Source organism: Quercus robur, chromosome 6 (genome assembly GCF_932294415.1).
Source record: "Quercus robur chromosome 6, dhQueRobu3.1, whole genome shotgun sequence".
NCBI classification, from domain to species: Eukaryota; Viridiplantae; Streptophyta; class Magnoliopsida; order Fagales; family Fagaceae; genus Quercus; species Quercus robur.
In genome coordinates, this window is record NC_065539.1 from 41612111 (window position 1) to 41627353 (window position 15243).

The following is a 15243-nucleotide window of genomic DNA, read 5'->3' on the forward strand; positions in this document are numbered from 1 at the left end:
TGACCGTGATGAGGTGACTGCTGAGGTCCAATCCCGCCTTAAAGCTGAGAAGGCTATTGGAGCCCTTAAGCAAGAAAAGGCGGGCTTGTCCGAGAAGCTTAAAGAGGCTATCCAAGCCCGTGATAGTGTCGTGGCAGGCCTGAAGACCACGAAAAGGTAGGCCGAGGATATGCGCTAACAACTGCACATAACATAGATAAATCTGGCCACCGAAAAGCAAGCTGTCTTGGATCTCAAGGCGGAGCTGCAAAAACCCAGGGAGGTAGCCCGGGTGGCCAGGGAAGCAGCTGAGGCCGTGATGAAGGCATCCTATAAGCGTGGGGTGCAGGATACGGAGGTCTCGCTATCAGAGGAGGTGGTTGTAGTCTGCATTGCACCGAGTCCTGGGTAGTGGCGATGGACCAGGCGGGAGTCCCTGCAAACTTCGAGTTGAGAAGGGTCGAGAATATCCACTTCCCAGAGGATATTCGAGAAATCCCTGAGTCAGACCCCCCTCCCGAGCAGCTCCTTTCTTCCCAGGCTCGCTTCCTGATGCCGAAGTTCTTGAGGGGGCAGGAGTGGGTAAGGAAGCTCAGCCACCAATGAAGGAGAAGCCCTCTGAGGACTCCCTCACAATTAGGGATATGGTCTCCCAGGTTAAGGACACAGAGTCTAATTCTAAAACTGACGGTGTCCATTCCAAGGTTGTTGATCTCAAGAAAAACCCTCTCAAGGGCAAGGCCTAGAATCCTAGGTATAGGATTTTTTTTTTTTTGGTTTTCCTTTCCTGTGACTTCTACCACTGCTTGTAATATATTTTCCCTTGAATTAATGAATGAAATTTTCTTCTATTCCCTGAGTCTTACTTTTTGTGCTTTTCATACTTATTATTATTGCAAACAAGTTTGAACTGTTGTTGCTCCATTTCCAATGTGTTCTAACAGTAAATCATTATTGACATTTCAAGAAATCTAACTAAGTATCAGTAAGAGAGAGTTATTATCCACTTGTATTATGAACTAACCCTCATACAATGAGTGTTGAATTTGAAGGAAATAAGTAACATACCTTGTATTTCGAGTTTTGTTTAACATTTATAAGGACGCCCTTGAGTGTTAATTTCACCAAATTATATGGTCCGAGAGACCATGCATAACTTAGGATCTGTTTAACACTTAAAAAGATACTATTGAGTATTAATTTCCCCTAAACCTGTGGTCCGAGGATCCATGCAGGACTTAGGTTCTGTTTAAAAGTTGAATAGATGTCAAAAGTAATTAATTTCTCCTAAGCCTGTGGTCTGAGAAGCCATGCAGGACTTAGATTCTGTTTAATACCTGAATAGATGTCAAAAGTAATTAATTTCCCTTAAGTCTGTGGTTCGAGGAGCCATGCAGGACTTAGGTTTTATCTAATACTCAGATAGATGCCAAAGTAATTAATTTCCCCTAAGCCTGTGGTCCGAGGAGCCATGCATGACTTAGGTTCTGTTTAATACTCGGATAGATGCCAAAAGTAATTAATTTCCCCTAAACCTGTGGTCTGAAGAGCCATGTAGGACTTAAGTTCTGTTTAATACTCGGATAAATGCCAAAAGTCCGAGAAGCCATATAGGACTTAGGTTCTGTTTAATACTCGGATAGATGCCAAAAGTAATTAATTTCCCTTAAGCCTATGGTCCGAGGAGCCATGCAGGACTTAGGTTTTGTTTAATACTCGGATAGATGCTATTGAGTAACAGTAGGCATGACACCTTTACACAGCAAAAGAACTTATTGATAAAGGAAATTTTCATTAATAATAATACCTTTTTAGGTTGTTTACATTCCAAGGGCACGGTATTACATGCTCATCTAAGTCTTCTAGGAAATATGCCCCTATACTAGCCACAGAGGTGATGCGATATGGTCATTTCCAATTGGGTCCTAACTTTCCCCATGCTGGGTTTTTTGCAGTGCCCAAAACTTTCCTCAATACCAAGTTACCAGGCACTAGTGGCCTTAGTTTTACCTTGGCATCATAACCTTGCTTGAGTTTGTATTGGTAGTATGCCAATTGGACCATTGCACTTTCTCTTCTTTCTTCGATAAGATCCAAGCTCCTTTCTAGCAACTCATTGTTACTGCTTTGACAGAATGAGCTAGTCTTTAGTGTTGGAAAGCCCGTTTCTAAGGGAATAACAACCTCGGCTCCATAAGTCATCGAAAAGGACGTCTTCCCTGTTAATCTACGAGGCGTGGTTCAATACGTCCACAGGACATGTGGCAATTCTTCCACCCATTTTCCCTTCGCATCATCCAATCTTTTCTTGAGTCTATTCGCTATGACCTTATTAACAGCCTCGACTTATCCATTTCCTTGGAGATAGGCTGGGGTAGAATATCTGATGTGGGCCTAAATCTACCATAGTTGATCGTTGTTTTCACTATCACACAAGTTCTTCCCACAGACGGTGTTAATTGTAAGGTCTCGATTTACAATCCAAGCCCAAAACATATGGGATTTGGCCCAATGAGTCTAGTATAATAAATTTGTAGAGAGTGGGTTGAAAAACTAGATTCTAATGAATTGAACGACAGATAGGTTTAATTTGAACGACTGTTAAACACAAATAAGAGATTTGACCTTAATATATTTTTAGTCCGAGGAGGTCCCCTTTGTATAAATTAATCACAAATGGATATAGAAATAATTTAGATTGCTACAATCTTTTTCTCTCTATTTTTCCAATCCCCTTTCCATAAAGAGTTTTTCACATTATATATCCTGCTTTGGACCATCTTCATCCTACACTTGTTGATTATCCGAGCCCTTACTTGAGTACCTGTCCCATTAGACACCCTTTCTTGTTTTCTGTAAGTTGTGGTAGCCAAGGTAACTCTGTTCAGAGGTATTCTCCACATAAATACGGTCAGAAAAGTAGCTGCAATGCATTTAATGCGGTGGTAACAGCTTTTCCTTAGATATTTTTAGGTTTCCTTCATTCTGGTATGTTCATGAGGCATGTCCCTATCATTGGAGCTTTTTGGAGGATTACTTTAATTGCTGGAGTACATACTTTGAATTATATTCATCATGTCCAAGGAGGGGTTCCTCCTCGAACAACCTTTCAATTGTTCCTGTGGGGTCCAATAATTGATGGGCCAGGCCCACTTGCTGATGGAGAGTTCAAAGGCCTAAGCCGAAAAAGGTCATGGCCCGAACTCAAGAATAATAAGGCCCAATTGACCCGGAGAAGCAGCCGAGGACAGTGCAGTCCTCGGCTGACCCAAAGATCCACCAAGAAGAGGGGCAAAACGGTAAAGGGACATGCTTGAAGGGAAATCTAAAATATCTAGGAAAGACTGCTTTTACCATCTTCCCCATGCATATCTCTGCGCCTAACAGAGCCTTATCCTTTAACTTTATTAACCACTCCCAACAACTTTGGGTTGGGATTGACATGACAAGTATCAGTCTTAGAAATGTCGACCCTACACGTGGACGAAGGAAAATGAATGCAGACTAGTATAAAAGAAAAAATAAGTAATATAGAGAGGGGGCTGGGACGACTGGCCAAAAAAGAAAGGCTCCCAGTCTACCTCCAGAGGAAAGGCTCCAAGGGTGAAAGCGCTTAAATCACATATGAACACCACCTGAACCACCACTGGGTAACTAAGGCCTAGCCTTTCGAATCCACTCTCTACAAATGATATTGTTAGGGCCCATTCACGTGCGAACCCAACTCTACTGCAAATCGCCGCGAAACGTGTCCCTACAATTGGCGCCGTCTGTGGGAAGGCTTGCGCGTTAGCTCGAGCGGTGGTGAAGTTGAGCTTCTGTCGAACAAGGGTCTATGAGGGTGCCTTTATGACCGGCGACACATTGTTGCTATTCCAACATAAGTTCCCACTAGGGGCTACGTTTCACGGTGTCAATGACATGGGCAAGTCTAGGGGCTTCAAACATCAGGCTAGCTTCCCCCACCTTGTTCGAGGAGCTAAACCTTCGGAAGATAAATAAATACAAAAGAATACAAGTTTTGGACAGAACCAAGGCCTTGTATGGTCCTCGGACCCAAGCCTCTGGGGAAACCAACTACTTACCAAAGACAATACAAGTTTTGGACAGAACCAAGGCCTTGTATGGTCCTCGGACCCAAGCCTCTGGGGAAACCAACTACTTACCAAAGACAATACAAGTTTTGGACAGAACCAAGGCCTTGTATGGTCCTCGGACCCAAGCCTCTGGGGAAACCAACTACTTACCAAAGACAATACAAGTTTTGGACAGAACCAATGCCTTGTATGGTCCTCGAACCCAAGCCTCTGGGGAAACCAACTACTTACAAAAGAATACAAGTTTTGGACAGAACCAAGGCCTTGTATGGTCCTCGGACCCAAGCCTCTGGGGAAACCAACTACTTAAAAAGACAATACAAGTTTTGGACAGAACCAAGGCCTTGTATGGTCCTCGGACCCAAGCCTCTGGGGAAACCAACTACTTACAAAAGAATACAAGTTTTGGACAGAACCAAGGCCTTGTATGGTCCTCGGACCCAAGCCTCTGGGGAAACCAACTACTTACAAAAGAATACAAGTTTTGGACAGAACCAAGGCCTTGTATGGTCCTCGGACCCAAGCCTCTGGGGAAACCAACTACTTACCAAAGACAATACAAGTTTTGGACAGAACCAAGGCCTTGTATGGTCCTCGGACCCAAGCCTCTGGGGAAACCAACTACTTACCAAAGACAATACAAGTTTTGTACAGAACCAGGGCCTTGTATGGTCCTCGGACCCAAGCCTCTGGGGAAACCAACTACTTACCAAAGACAATACAAGTTTTGGACAGAACCAGGGCCTTGTATGGTCCTCGGACCCAAGCCTCTGGGGAAACCAAATACTTACCAAAGACAATACAAGTTTTGGACAGAACCAATGCCTTGTATGGTCCTCGGACCCAAGCCTCTGGGGAAACCAATTACTTAAAAAGAGAATACAAGTTTTGGACAGAACCAAGGCCTTGTATGGTCCTCGGACCCAAGCCTCTGGGGAAACCAACTACTTACCAAAGACAATACAAGTTTTGGACAGAACCAAGGCCTTGTATGGTCCTCGGACCCAAGCCTCTGGGGAAACCAACTACTTAAAAGGAAAAACTACGTTACATGGATTCTCTAGTTTGCCCTCGGATCCTCAACACTAAAGGGACCAGTACGGAATGGAGTAATGCGTTTCCAAGAGCATATTCGAAGTCATGCAATGCTCGGTCACTCCCTCGGATGAATTATTTAGAATTTGTCATTCTCAGACAGTATTCTCGCACTTATTACAGAACGTTCAACCGTTATCTCGGTTAGTTTCCTAAGTTTAACTTACTATGAGTTATTATTATTATGCCTGATAGAGTCAGTAAATTAGAATTAGTTGGATTGTGTTTCAAGAGTTCTTGCTTTAAATACCGCCGAGGAGAAACACACACATGGAGCACACCCATTCACAAAGTAGTGTTGTCAAAGGAACAGTATTCAAAACAAGTAAAGAAATTTCCATTTTTTTTACTAAAACAAAGAAATAGTACAGCGTACAATGAAAAGCTGGAATCAGTTTGTGTCAAAGCTCACTACATAACCAAAAAGAAAGGAAGATACAAGAGAATAAGATAAAGCCGAGGAAGTAGATCAGAGGAAAGGTTGGCTACAACTCCAAGACCTTGTTCTTCCTCAATGCTTTCACATGCCCACAACTCAAACAGCAAAAGAGACCCAACTTGAGCCTGACACCGCTGAAGGAAAGGTGCAGGGAGTTGGAAGTTGAGGGGCTTTCTCTAAATATTTGCCTGCCACAAGGCAAAGGCGCTGATGGCGGAGAATCTTTCTTCTGACACACCAAAATTCTGGCATGAACAGAACCTGCTTCGGATTTTGACTAAAAGAGGGAGAGACATCCTTTCCCCTCGATCGAAATGGAGTATTCTCTTGAACTTATGCTTCCTGTGCCCATACCTCACCATTTTGAGTCTCAGGAGGGCACGGCGCTTCCGTGGCGGAGAGAGTTCCTTCTTCCCAACCCTCGCCTCAAACATGTTGTGCTAAGGGAGGACAGCACTGAGTATAGGAGCTGTGATTTGGGAGGAAACTAAAGAATTGGTGCGAATGTGAAGTAACTTTCTCTCCTATTTATTTAAAGAGATAAGGTGGTGGCATTTAATTCACGCAGCGTCCCAAGGAACGCTACAGACAAGATGGCTCTGGCTCAATCTCCAACGCCACCTGCAACCAGGGGATTAAAGGAGTCTCTGGAAGGTGCACCTCGAACAATGGGACGCCAAAAGGTACTGCGTAACCAAAAACTACATAAATACCCTTTATGTTGTGGGCCAAGTGAATTCGCAGCCCAGGCCTGTTCTGCATGGGGGCCTAGGGACAATGACCCACGCCGAGGAATAACCGTTGCCGAGGACAACCTCCTGCTCGGCACCTCGTGAAATACCTGAAGAAAGGGAGAAACTGAACTCAAAAGTTTTGGACAGAACCTAGGACTTGCATGGTCCTCGGACTCAAGCCTATGGGGAAACCAAGTACTGAGAAAACCTAAGTTTTGGACAGAACCTAGGGCTTGCATGGTCCTCGGACTCAAGCCTATGGGGAAACCAAGTACTGAGAAAAAATCTAAGTTTTAGACAGAACCCAAGCGTTACGAAGTCCTCGGACTCAAGCCTTTTGGGAAACCGACTACTCGAATGGGGAAGGTTCTCGGCTCAAATACTGTAAAAGGTTAAAGCTAGTGTGTTAAGAAGATGGCGAAACGACCCAACTTTCATTAACCTAAGGAAACTGTCCATTTGGCGAGTGACATGTCCTCGGATAGTTACTTCCTACACCGTATCGAGCACTTAGTCCTCATCTTGGCTAACTTTAAGGTGAGTTTCGTTCCTCACTGGTCGGCTTTGCTATGTTAAATAATTTTATTAAAGCTATGGTGACACCTTTTTATTAGCAAACATTTTAGCCTTAGATATCATTGATTCAAATGCTATGTTATGGTGCCGAGCAGCGTTTGTAAACTCGTAAAAACATAAAAACATAACATGCGAAATAAGGTAACAGCAACTTTTATTAATATGAAAAATTATTACAACGTACAAAGAAGGGCTTAAACAAGCCTATACAAAAGATGAACTGCCAAAGCAACAATAGCATCCGCAATACAGATAAGTAAACAGTCAGGTGTCTTTTAAACTCGCCTTCAAAGTCTCTCCAATCTCTGCCTCAGTACTGCTCATATCAGGAGAAGAACCTTCTTTAGAAAAGATGAAGGAGAAGGAAGAAGAATTGGAACACATGGAAGCACTTCAGCAAGCTCTTGTCATCAAGGAGCGCAAAGGAAGAAGAGGATGGAGGAGATGAATGAGGAAGATGGAGGACATGAGCAGAAGATGAAGGAGATAAATGAGAAAGATGGAGGACATGAGTAAAAGAAGGAGGAGAAGAAGAGGGAAGAGATGAAAAGAAAGAAAAAGGAGCAAAAGAGGGAAAAGGAAAAGCACCAGGATGGATCTGGTGGTGGAAAGAAGAAGAAAGAGAGGCAGAAGGAGGCGCCAGTGAACGAAGAGAGGAAGAAGCAGGGGCACTTAGTCCCTGCCCCAGTCCTGACTCCTAACACACTGGTGCCATGTTAGATATGCTCATGACAGAGCGGAGGGTGGTGATAATGGATGTCTTTGACTCGGTCACACCGAAAGTGAGATGTGACGAGTCCCTGCTTCGGATTTTGGCTAAAAGGAAGGGGAGACAAATCTTGAGTCTCCGCCATCCTTGCCCTGACCGAGCCATCTCGAGCTTTATTAGGACATGGTGTTTTTGGGAATGAAGTGTTTTATTCATGGCTGACTACTGTGGTGAACTTTCTATCGAATAAGGTATAACCAGAGAGAAGAAGTGGACTCTGGGAGGAATCTGAGGGACTCAGGTATGAGAAAGTAAGCTTTTGTCTTCTCTCTTTATATAGGGGACGAGGAAAAGAGTACATAATACGTTCAGATCTCCAAGGAAATCTGTAAACATGAATGCGTCCATTTCATTCCCCCACGCCATCAAAAACCGTTGAATCTGGGAGGCCTCGTAAAGGAAAGACATTAAAGACGCGCTTCAGATAACCAAACGGCATAAACGCATCGTGCGCAAATCAAGGGAAACGTCTTGTAGGCCGGTACATTCCCTGGGCAGGTGAAGAGTCGCCAGCACCAGTCAAGGGATGAATTAAATGAGCCATAATAAAGGCTCGGTATTACCAAAACCCCCCTCTCCAACCATGATGTCGGACAGCAGGGTTTTGAGGGGCTATTGTGGGGTCCAATAATTGATGGGCCAGGCCCACTTGCTGATGGAGAGTTCAAAGGCCTAAGCCGAAAAAGGTCATGGCCCGAGCTCAAGAATAATAAGGCCCAATTGGCCCGGAGAAGCAGCCGAGGACAGTGCAGTCCTCGGCTGACCCAAAGATCCACCAAGAAGAGGGGCAAAACGGTAAAGGGACATGCTTGAAGGGAAATCTAAAATATCTAGGAAATGCTGCTTTTACCATCTTCCCCATGCATATCTCTGCGCCTAACAGAGCCTTATCCTTTAACTTTATTAACCACTCCCAACAACTTTGGGTTGGGATTGACATGACAAGTATCAGTCTTGGAAATGTCGACCCTACACGTGGACGAAGGAAAATGAATGCAGACTAGTATAAAAGAAAAAATAAGTAATATAGAGAGGGGGCTGGGACGACTGGCCAAAAAAGAAAGGCTCCCAGTCTACCTCCAGAGGAAAGGCTCCAAGGGTGAAAGCGCTTAAATCACATATGAACACCACCTGAACCACCACTGGGTAACTAAGGCCTAGCCTTTCGAATCCACTCTCTACAAATGATATTGTTAGGGCCCATTCACGTGCGAACCCAACTCTACTGCGGATCGCCGCAAAACGTGTCCCTACAGTTCCCTACTTGTCAAACTTTAAATGGGAATATCTAATAATTATTTGCTCCTCCTCGGACTTATCAATGTCCTCGGACAAAGCTCAAGGCCCAATATACGATCTTGGGCCCTCACCCCTACAAAGAACAACTTTACTATTTAAACTAAGCTAAATGGCTGGATTGATAAAACATTTTCTCCAAGAAAAGAAAGAGAGTACAAAAGAAATAAATAATTACGTAAATCAAGCACTCTTGTTTATCATGTCTCCAACATCAAGTTTTTGGTTTCTAGTCTTACTTTTTTTTAAACACTTTTTTTTTTTTTTAATACCAGAAAACCAATAATTTACCTAAACCATCAATGACTTTTGTTCTAGTAAAATTGTTAAACATTCTCCATCATCAAGGTAATAGCCAAAAAGCTCAGGCAAGAAGTAGCCAAAGCATAAATTTTGTTAAACATCCTCTAATTTTTTTTTTCTCCAGTAAACAAAGGATGAATTTGTGGAGTACCTTACATAAAATAAAAATAAAAATTGTGGAGTACCTACCATGCGTATGTGGTGTGCTAAAAATCCTAAAGCCAATAAAATCACATACTTAATATATATATATATATATATATATATTTTTTGAATGAACGGGAGGCTCAGCCTACCACCAAAAGAAAGAACAATAAACACCGACTAAGATGAAGTAGTAGATGAAAAATGCAACATATGGGAGTGGAAGTGCTATCAGAAAATAGATGTAAAACAAAATAATGTTTGTTAGAGATAACATACTTCAAAGTAATGTATAACCACAAAATAATGGATAACTATGGCGGTATCACAGGCCAACTTGATTGAAAAATCAAAATAATTACAGTAACTTACAACATTTACGATCGAGCTCAAATGGCTCTGATACCAAATGGGGGTAAGCTACAGACAAAGGGTGCCGTTCAGAGGGCACTGGGGGCGGAAGCATAAATAGGTTACAAATGTAGTTCTAGTACAAGTGTAAACTAGGGGAGAGGAGAAGAGAGCCATTTTGGTTTACAAAGTATTTCTGAGTACAATGTGAAACTAGCTCTGAGGTATTCCTAAGAATTAAGCCTGCTGAAGACTGAGGCCAAGGATGCCTTATATAGCTGGAGGGAGCCTTGGATCAGATCAGGAGACTGCGTGAATCACGGGAGGTGAAATGCTTTTACTTCCAGGTGAATTTCTTTTCAGCCGAAAGCAATAGTGATTTCAATGATTCTGCTGGGGTACTGTAGAGTGAACAGTAACTGGTCACTATTTATGAACAGTATCTTGTCCCCTTGCTTTTCAGGAATAGTAACTCTGCATAGTGTTCTGGACTGTGTAGTGAATAGTAGCTTGCCGGCAATTCTGCTAGTGCGGGTACTGTTCTGAATAGTAGCCGGACTTGCAAAGGTGGTTCTTGAACTTTCTTGGGCTTCTGGAGCTGTTCTGGAGCATCCGGGAGCCTTTCTGGAGTGTTTTAATCAATATCATGGCCAGACGGATAACCATCATAGGGATCCCATGGAGGGTCATAGTCGTAATTGTGCTCATGGTACCTGGCAAATTTGTCACAAACACCACAGAATAGGATAGGTTCATAATCTGCTTGTCGCAGAATTATCTGTCCGAGCTTAATGTAGTCAATCCTTTTAGTATGGAGAGCTTCTGAATACGGCCAGGTGGTAAACACTGTAATTCTTCCAGTATTTCCAACAAAGTGGTAATTCTGCCAAAGCTCACTGGTGACATCTAGAATCTCATTGTTGAAGTAACCACTCCAGCAACTTACAAGAGCTTTAGGGTCTTCATCATGGAGATAAGAGTCTCCTTCATACCAAGGGCCATTGTGGGTGTACCCGTTGATGAGTACAAGGTGGTGCGCAGGTTGGATATCCATCCAATTGTTTCTGTCCCAGTGGGGGAGAGTACTCCAGCATCTGATAGAGGCAAATGGACTCTTGATTTTTGAGACAACCTGTCGGATGATCTGTGGGAATTGGTTGATCTGATCATGGCTTGTGAGCCTGATGAGTCGGACGAACCCATATTCGAACATTCTTGAAAGCCAGGTTGGATCTTCTTCAACGGACCAATCTTCATAGTTGATTATTAGACCGGGGAAGGGATGTTTCTTCTCATAGATCCTTTGACTGCTTCCAAAGTACTTTTCCCAAGTGGATAGGATGAAGGCAGCTTCTTCTGATTCATCGTATACTGGGAAATGGGTGATGACCATTATCTGTAAATGCTTGAACCATAGGTCACATGATTCAGACATAGCCTTGCTTCGGAATATACGTTCTTGTATATCAGAAGGCAAGTTAGCAACAGCACTTCTTAGCTGGTTTTGAGTCTTAAGACTTAACCTAGCATAGTCTGTGCCCATGATAGTCATTTTATCCATTGAATGGATATCCTCTTTGCCAAAGAGTTTACTAATGGTATTTCTTCCAATCTCAATTTCTGCCTCAAGGTTTACTAGGTGCAATTCTAGTGCTCTGAGGGTTCTCTGGAAAAGGCGATTGTTATTTTGGGTAAAGGCTCTTTGAAGGTTATCGAGAACAATTTTGATGGAGGGTGGAAGTCCTGTATACACTCCATTTGTAAATTGAAAATTCCTGGATAAAACTTCATGCAGAGTGACATTTCTATTACCACCTGAAAATGTTATTTGAAGCGGAACATGTTCAAGAAGGGATATTACTTCCCTGGGTTCTGATCCAGAGGAAGTGCCTTCATGCTTTTGAGAAGGAGAACCCTGAATAGGGGCTTTTCCTTTGTTCTTGCTTGAAGAAGCCATTTTTTCCCTTCTAGTGGGATTAGTATAGAAAGATACTTGCTTTTCTCCTTGCCATGTATTAACAAAATGGTTATTTCTGAAAACATGTTTGTTAAAATCATGTGATGTCATGGAGCAAATACTTTTATATGCAATGTGATGAGATGATAATTTATGAGGTCTATGGAGACTTAATGAATTATCAAATATGGTAGACGATACAATTTGATCAAGGTTCTGGGCTTGATTTGGACCATAAGAGGAAGTTTTGGCATTGATGAGTTTAAGATTTTTAGAAACAGAAACTTTTTGGAGACTCTCAATCTCTCTAGGTTCAGGGTTTCTGAGAAACTTAAACTTGACTGGTTGGCCAAAAGGATGGGTAGTGATTCCTTCACTATCCGTGATGAAAGGATACAACAGACATATGAATGGGTTTCCTAAGATAACCCTATCTGTTATATTTTTGACAAGAACAAAGGTGGTTCTAAAACACGCATTGTCTTGGCAAACCTGTGCTTCTGGGATTTTGAATTCAATCTGCATTTTTCCTCCACTTGCAGAAGTTAACCGTTCTTGGGTTTTCTGGAAGTATTTAGGAGGAATAATACCTTCTTGGATGCAGTTGAGATCCGCGCCTGAATCCATTAGGGCAACTACCTCTAATTCAAAATCTTTACTAATGACAATCCTGACTTTGGAATGCCATTTTTGGAAGTTAATGCTACTGATGGTTTGCAAGAACGATCCAGTAGATGGTTCTGGTTCCATATTTGCAGTAGGGTTAACTGTTTCATCTACTTCATCATCAGAAGGGTTTTTTAATGAGATTCTGTCCTCATTGCCTTGCTGAGAAGTAAATTCCAGGTTTTTGACTCTTAAGTCCATGAGACCATGATCAACCCTAAGGATGGTGTAGGGACACGTTTCGCGGCGATCCGCAGTAGAGTTGGGTTCGCACGTGAATGGGCCCTAACAATATCATTTGTAGAGAGTGGATTCGAAAGGCTAGGCCTTAGTTACCCAGTGGTGGTTCAGGTGGTGTTCATATGTGATTTAAGCGCTTTCACCCTTGGAGCCTTTCCTCTGGAGGTAGACTGGGAGCCTTTCTTTTTTGGCCAGTCGTCCCAGCCCCCTCTCTATATTACTTATTTTTTCTTTTATACTAGTCTGCATTCATTTTCCTTCATCCACGTGTAGGGTCGACATTTCCAAGACTGATACTTGTCATGTCAATCCCAACCCAAAGTTGTTGGGAGTGGTTAATAAAGTTAAAAGATAAGGCTCTGTTAGGCGCAGAGATATGCATGGGGAAGATGGTAAAAGCAGCCTTTCCTAGATATTTTAGATTTCCCTTCAAGTATGTCCCTTTACCGTTTTGCCCCTCTTCTTGGTGGATCTTTGGGTCAGCCGAGGACTGCACTGTCCTCGGCTGCTTCTCCGGGCCAATTGGGTCTTATTATTCTTGAGCTCGGGCCATGACCTTTTTCGGCTTAGGCCTTTGAACTCTCCATCAGCAAGTGGGCCTGGCCCATCAATTATTGGACCCCACAGATGGTTAACTCTTGCTTAAGGTTTCTCATTTCTGTTTTGCTATCCTTAATCTCTTTTTGGAGATCTTGGATGGTTATCTCTTTTTTGGATTTAGTAAACCTGTTGTAGATTTTTTCCAAGTCAACCTTGGGTTCCTGGATCCTAGGTTTGGATGTACTGGCTTCCTTAACTAGGGTTTTGTGGAACTCACTAAGTCTTTGAGCTTTCTCTTCTGGGTCCTTGATCTGTTCTATGAGATCAAGGAGCAGCTCTTCTTGCTTAGAAAGGACATGGACAGTTTTGTTTCTACAACAACTATCCTGATAGGCTAGGATTTTGTCTGTGTCACTAGAGGAGCTAGAAGATACTCTAGAGGTTTCAGAAGATGTCCTAAACAACTGGTGCTCCTCTTGGTCACTAGACTCACTACTTAGGTGATCGAGTTCTAAGAGTTTAAAGATCTCATTCTTGTTGGCTTGGTCACTGATGAGTGTATTGATAAGGGTTTTGGCCTTAGCTTAACAATCTTTTTTGAAATGACCTTTCTTTCCACACTGGTAGCATGTTCCTAATGCTTTAGGTGGGAATTTGCCTATAGGTTGGGTCCTAGATTGGGATCTGCCTTTCTTATAAAAATCATCAGGTTTAAACTTATGTTTTCGATAATGTTTGGAGGCAGGTTTCTTCCTATGGGATTTCTCAGAGGGTTCTTCGCCTCTGTGTTTAGATTTCCTTTTGGGAATGATTGAAGGTAAGCCATATTGGGTACAGAAATTTCCTATTTCGTACTTGGCTTTGCTCTTGTTGGCCTGACTCTGGATTTTAAGATTTCTACACATCTTCATCCCTTCATTTCGGATCGTGCTAGAGATGTCTCCATAGGTCAGGTCATCATAATCTATGACACCCAAAGATCCTGCAAGAGTTTCTTTAACCTTCTGCCCAAACAGTGTGGGTAAGCCATTGATAAACTTCTCCTTCCAAAATGGAGAGTTGCAATCACTTCTATGCATTACTCGAGTGGTGAACACATCTTCATACCACCGGTATTCCCCAAGGTTTTTACACCTAAGGTTACTCAACTGGTCATAAATTCTAGATGTGATATTGCTAGGTTTGCCTATGAAGTGTTTCATGATCGTATAGATCAGGGTATTGACTCCATCGGGAACTCCTCTTCCTATGCGTTCGTCAAAGATGGGGTTCTCATCCGCATCTTTTTGAACAGCATGTTTAATATCTTCTTTGGAAGCATTTGTTAAGCAATTGTTCCACCAAAGTAGCAGTTTTCCAGTAAATCCTAAAACAATGAGCTCTACAACCTCAGTATTTGGAATACCATCATTTAGATAGTTATTGGCTACCATGGTTATATGCTGGATTTTGTTTTGGATTTCTTGTTCAGATAAACCATCTATGTTCCATTCATAGAGTTTAGCACTGGAAACTGTAAACTGAGTGGTCCTTTCCTCATACTGGAGGTCAGGGGGTGTTGGTCTGGGGTACCAATTCTTGGTAAGGCTGGTTGGGGTTACCTTGGATTGGTAAAGCCTATTTACCTGTAAACCTTGAAATTGGTCTTCTATTTGCTCTATCTCCTTTTCTGTTTCTGAGGAGGTTCTACTAGAGCTGCTAGAAGTTGTATGGGCATGCAAGGTTATCAACCTTGAATCTCTGCTGGTTGAAGTGGGATCTAGTGAAGGGGTGACTGAAGATCTTTTTCATTCTCACTGCGTTTCTCTTTCTTTTCTTTTCCCTTATTCCAGCGGCACTCCCTCCCTCTAATTACACTCATGTCTCTATTTATATATCAAAAGCAACTGCCTTTATTCTCATAGACTCGTGTCTTTTTTTTTTTAATTTTTTTTATTTTACAAGATAGAAATTATATCATAGACTAATTTAAGTATATATGTGTGTGAAGCACTCTTCTGAAAACTTAAACCCCAGCCCTTTCCTTCCCTCACCTCATAAATACTTATACTTGTAAA

The 15243-nt window shown here is 42.4% G+C and overlaps 1 protein-coding gene across 1 annotated transcript; it reads right to left on the reverse strand.

The window, feature by feature from the left end:
* Positions 1-13770: 13770 nt before the first annotated feature.
* Positions 13771-14619, reverse strand: LOC126690204 (uncharacterized). The gene has a single exon (XM_050385329.1). It carries the CDS (start codon positions 14617-14619, stop codon positions 13771-13773), a length of 849 nt encoding a protein of 282 aa, XP_050241286.1.
* Between the last annotated feature and the right edge of the window lie 624 nt (positions 14620-15243).

Bases quoted from the DNA above. Each gene is read 5' to 3' on its own strand.
- LOC126690204 (XM_050385329.1), bottom strand. From the start codon at position 14,619: ATGGTAGCCAATAACTATCTAAATGATGGTATTCCAAATACTGAGGTT.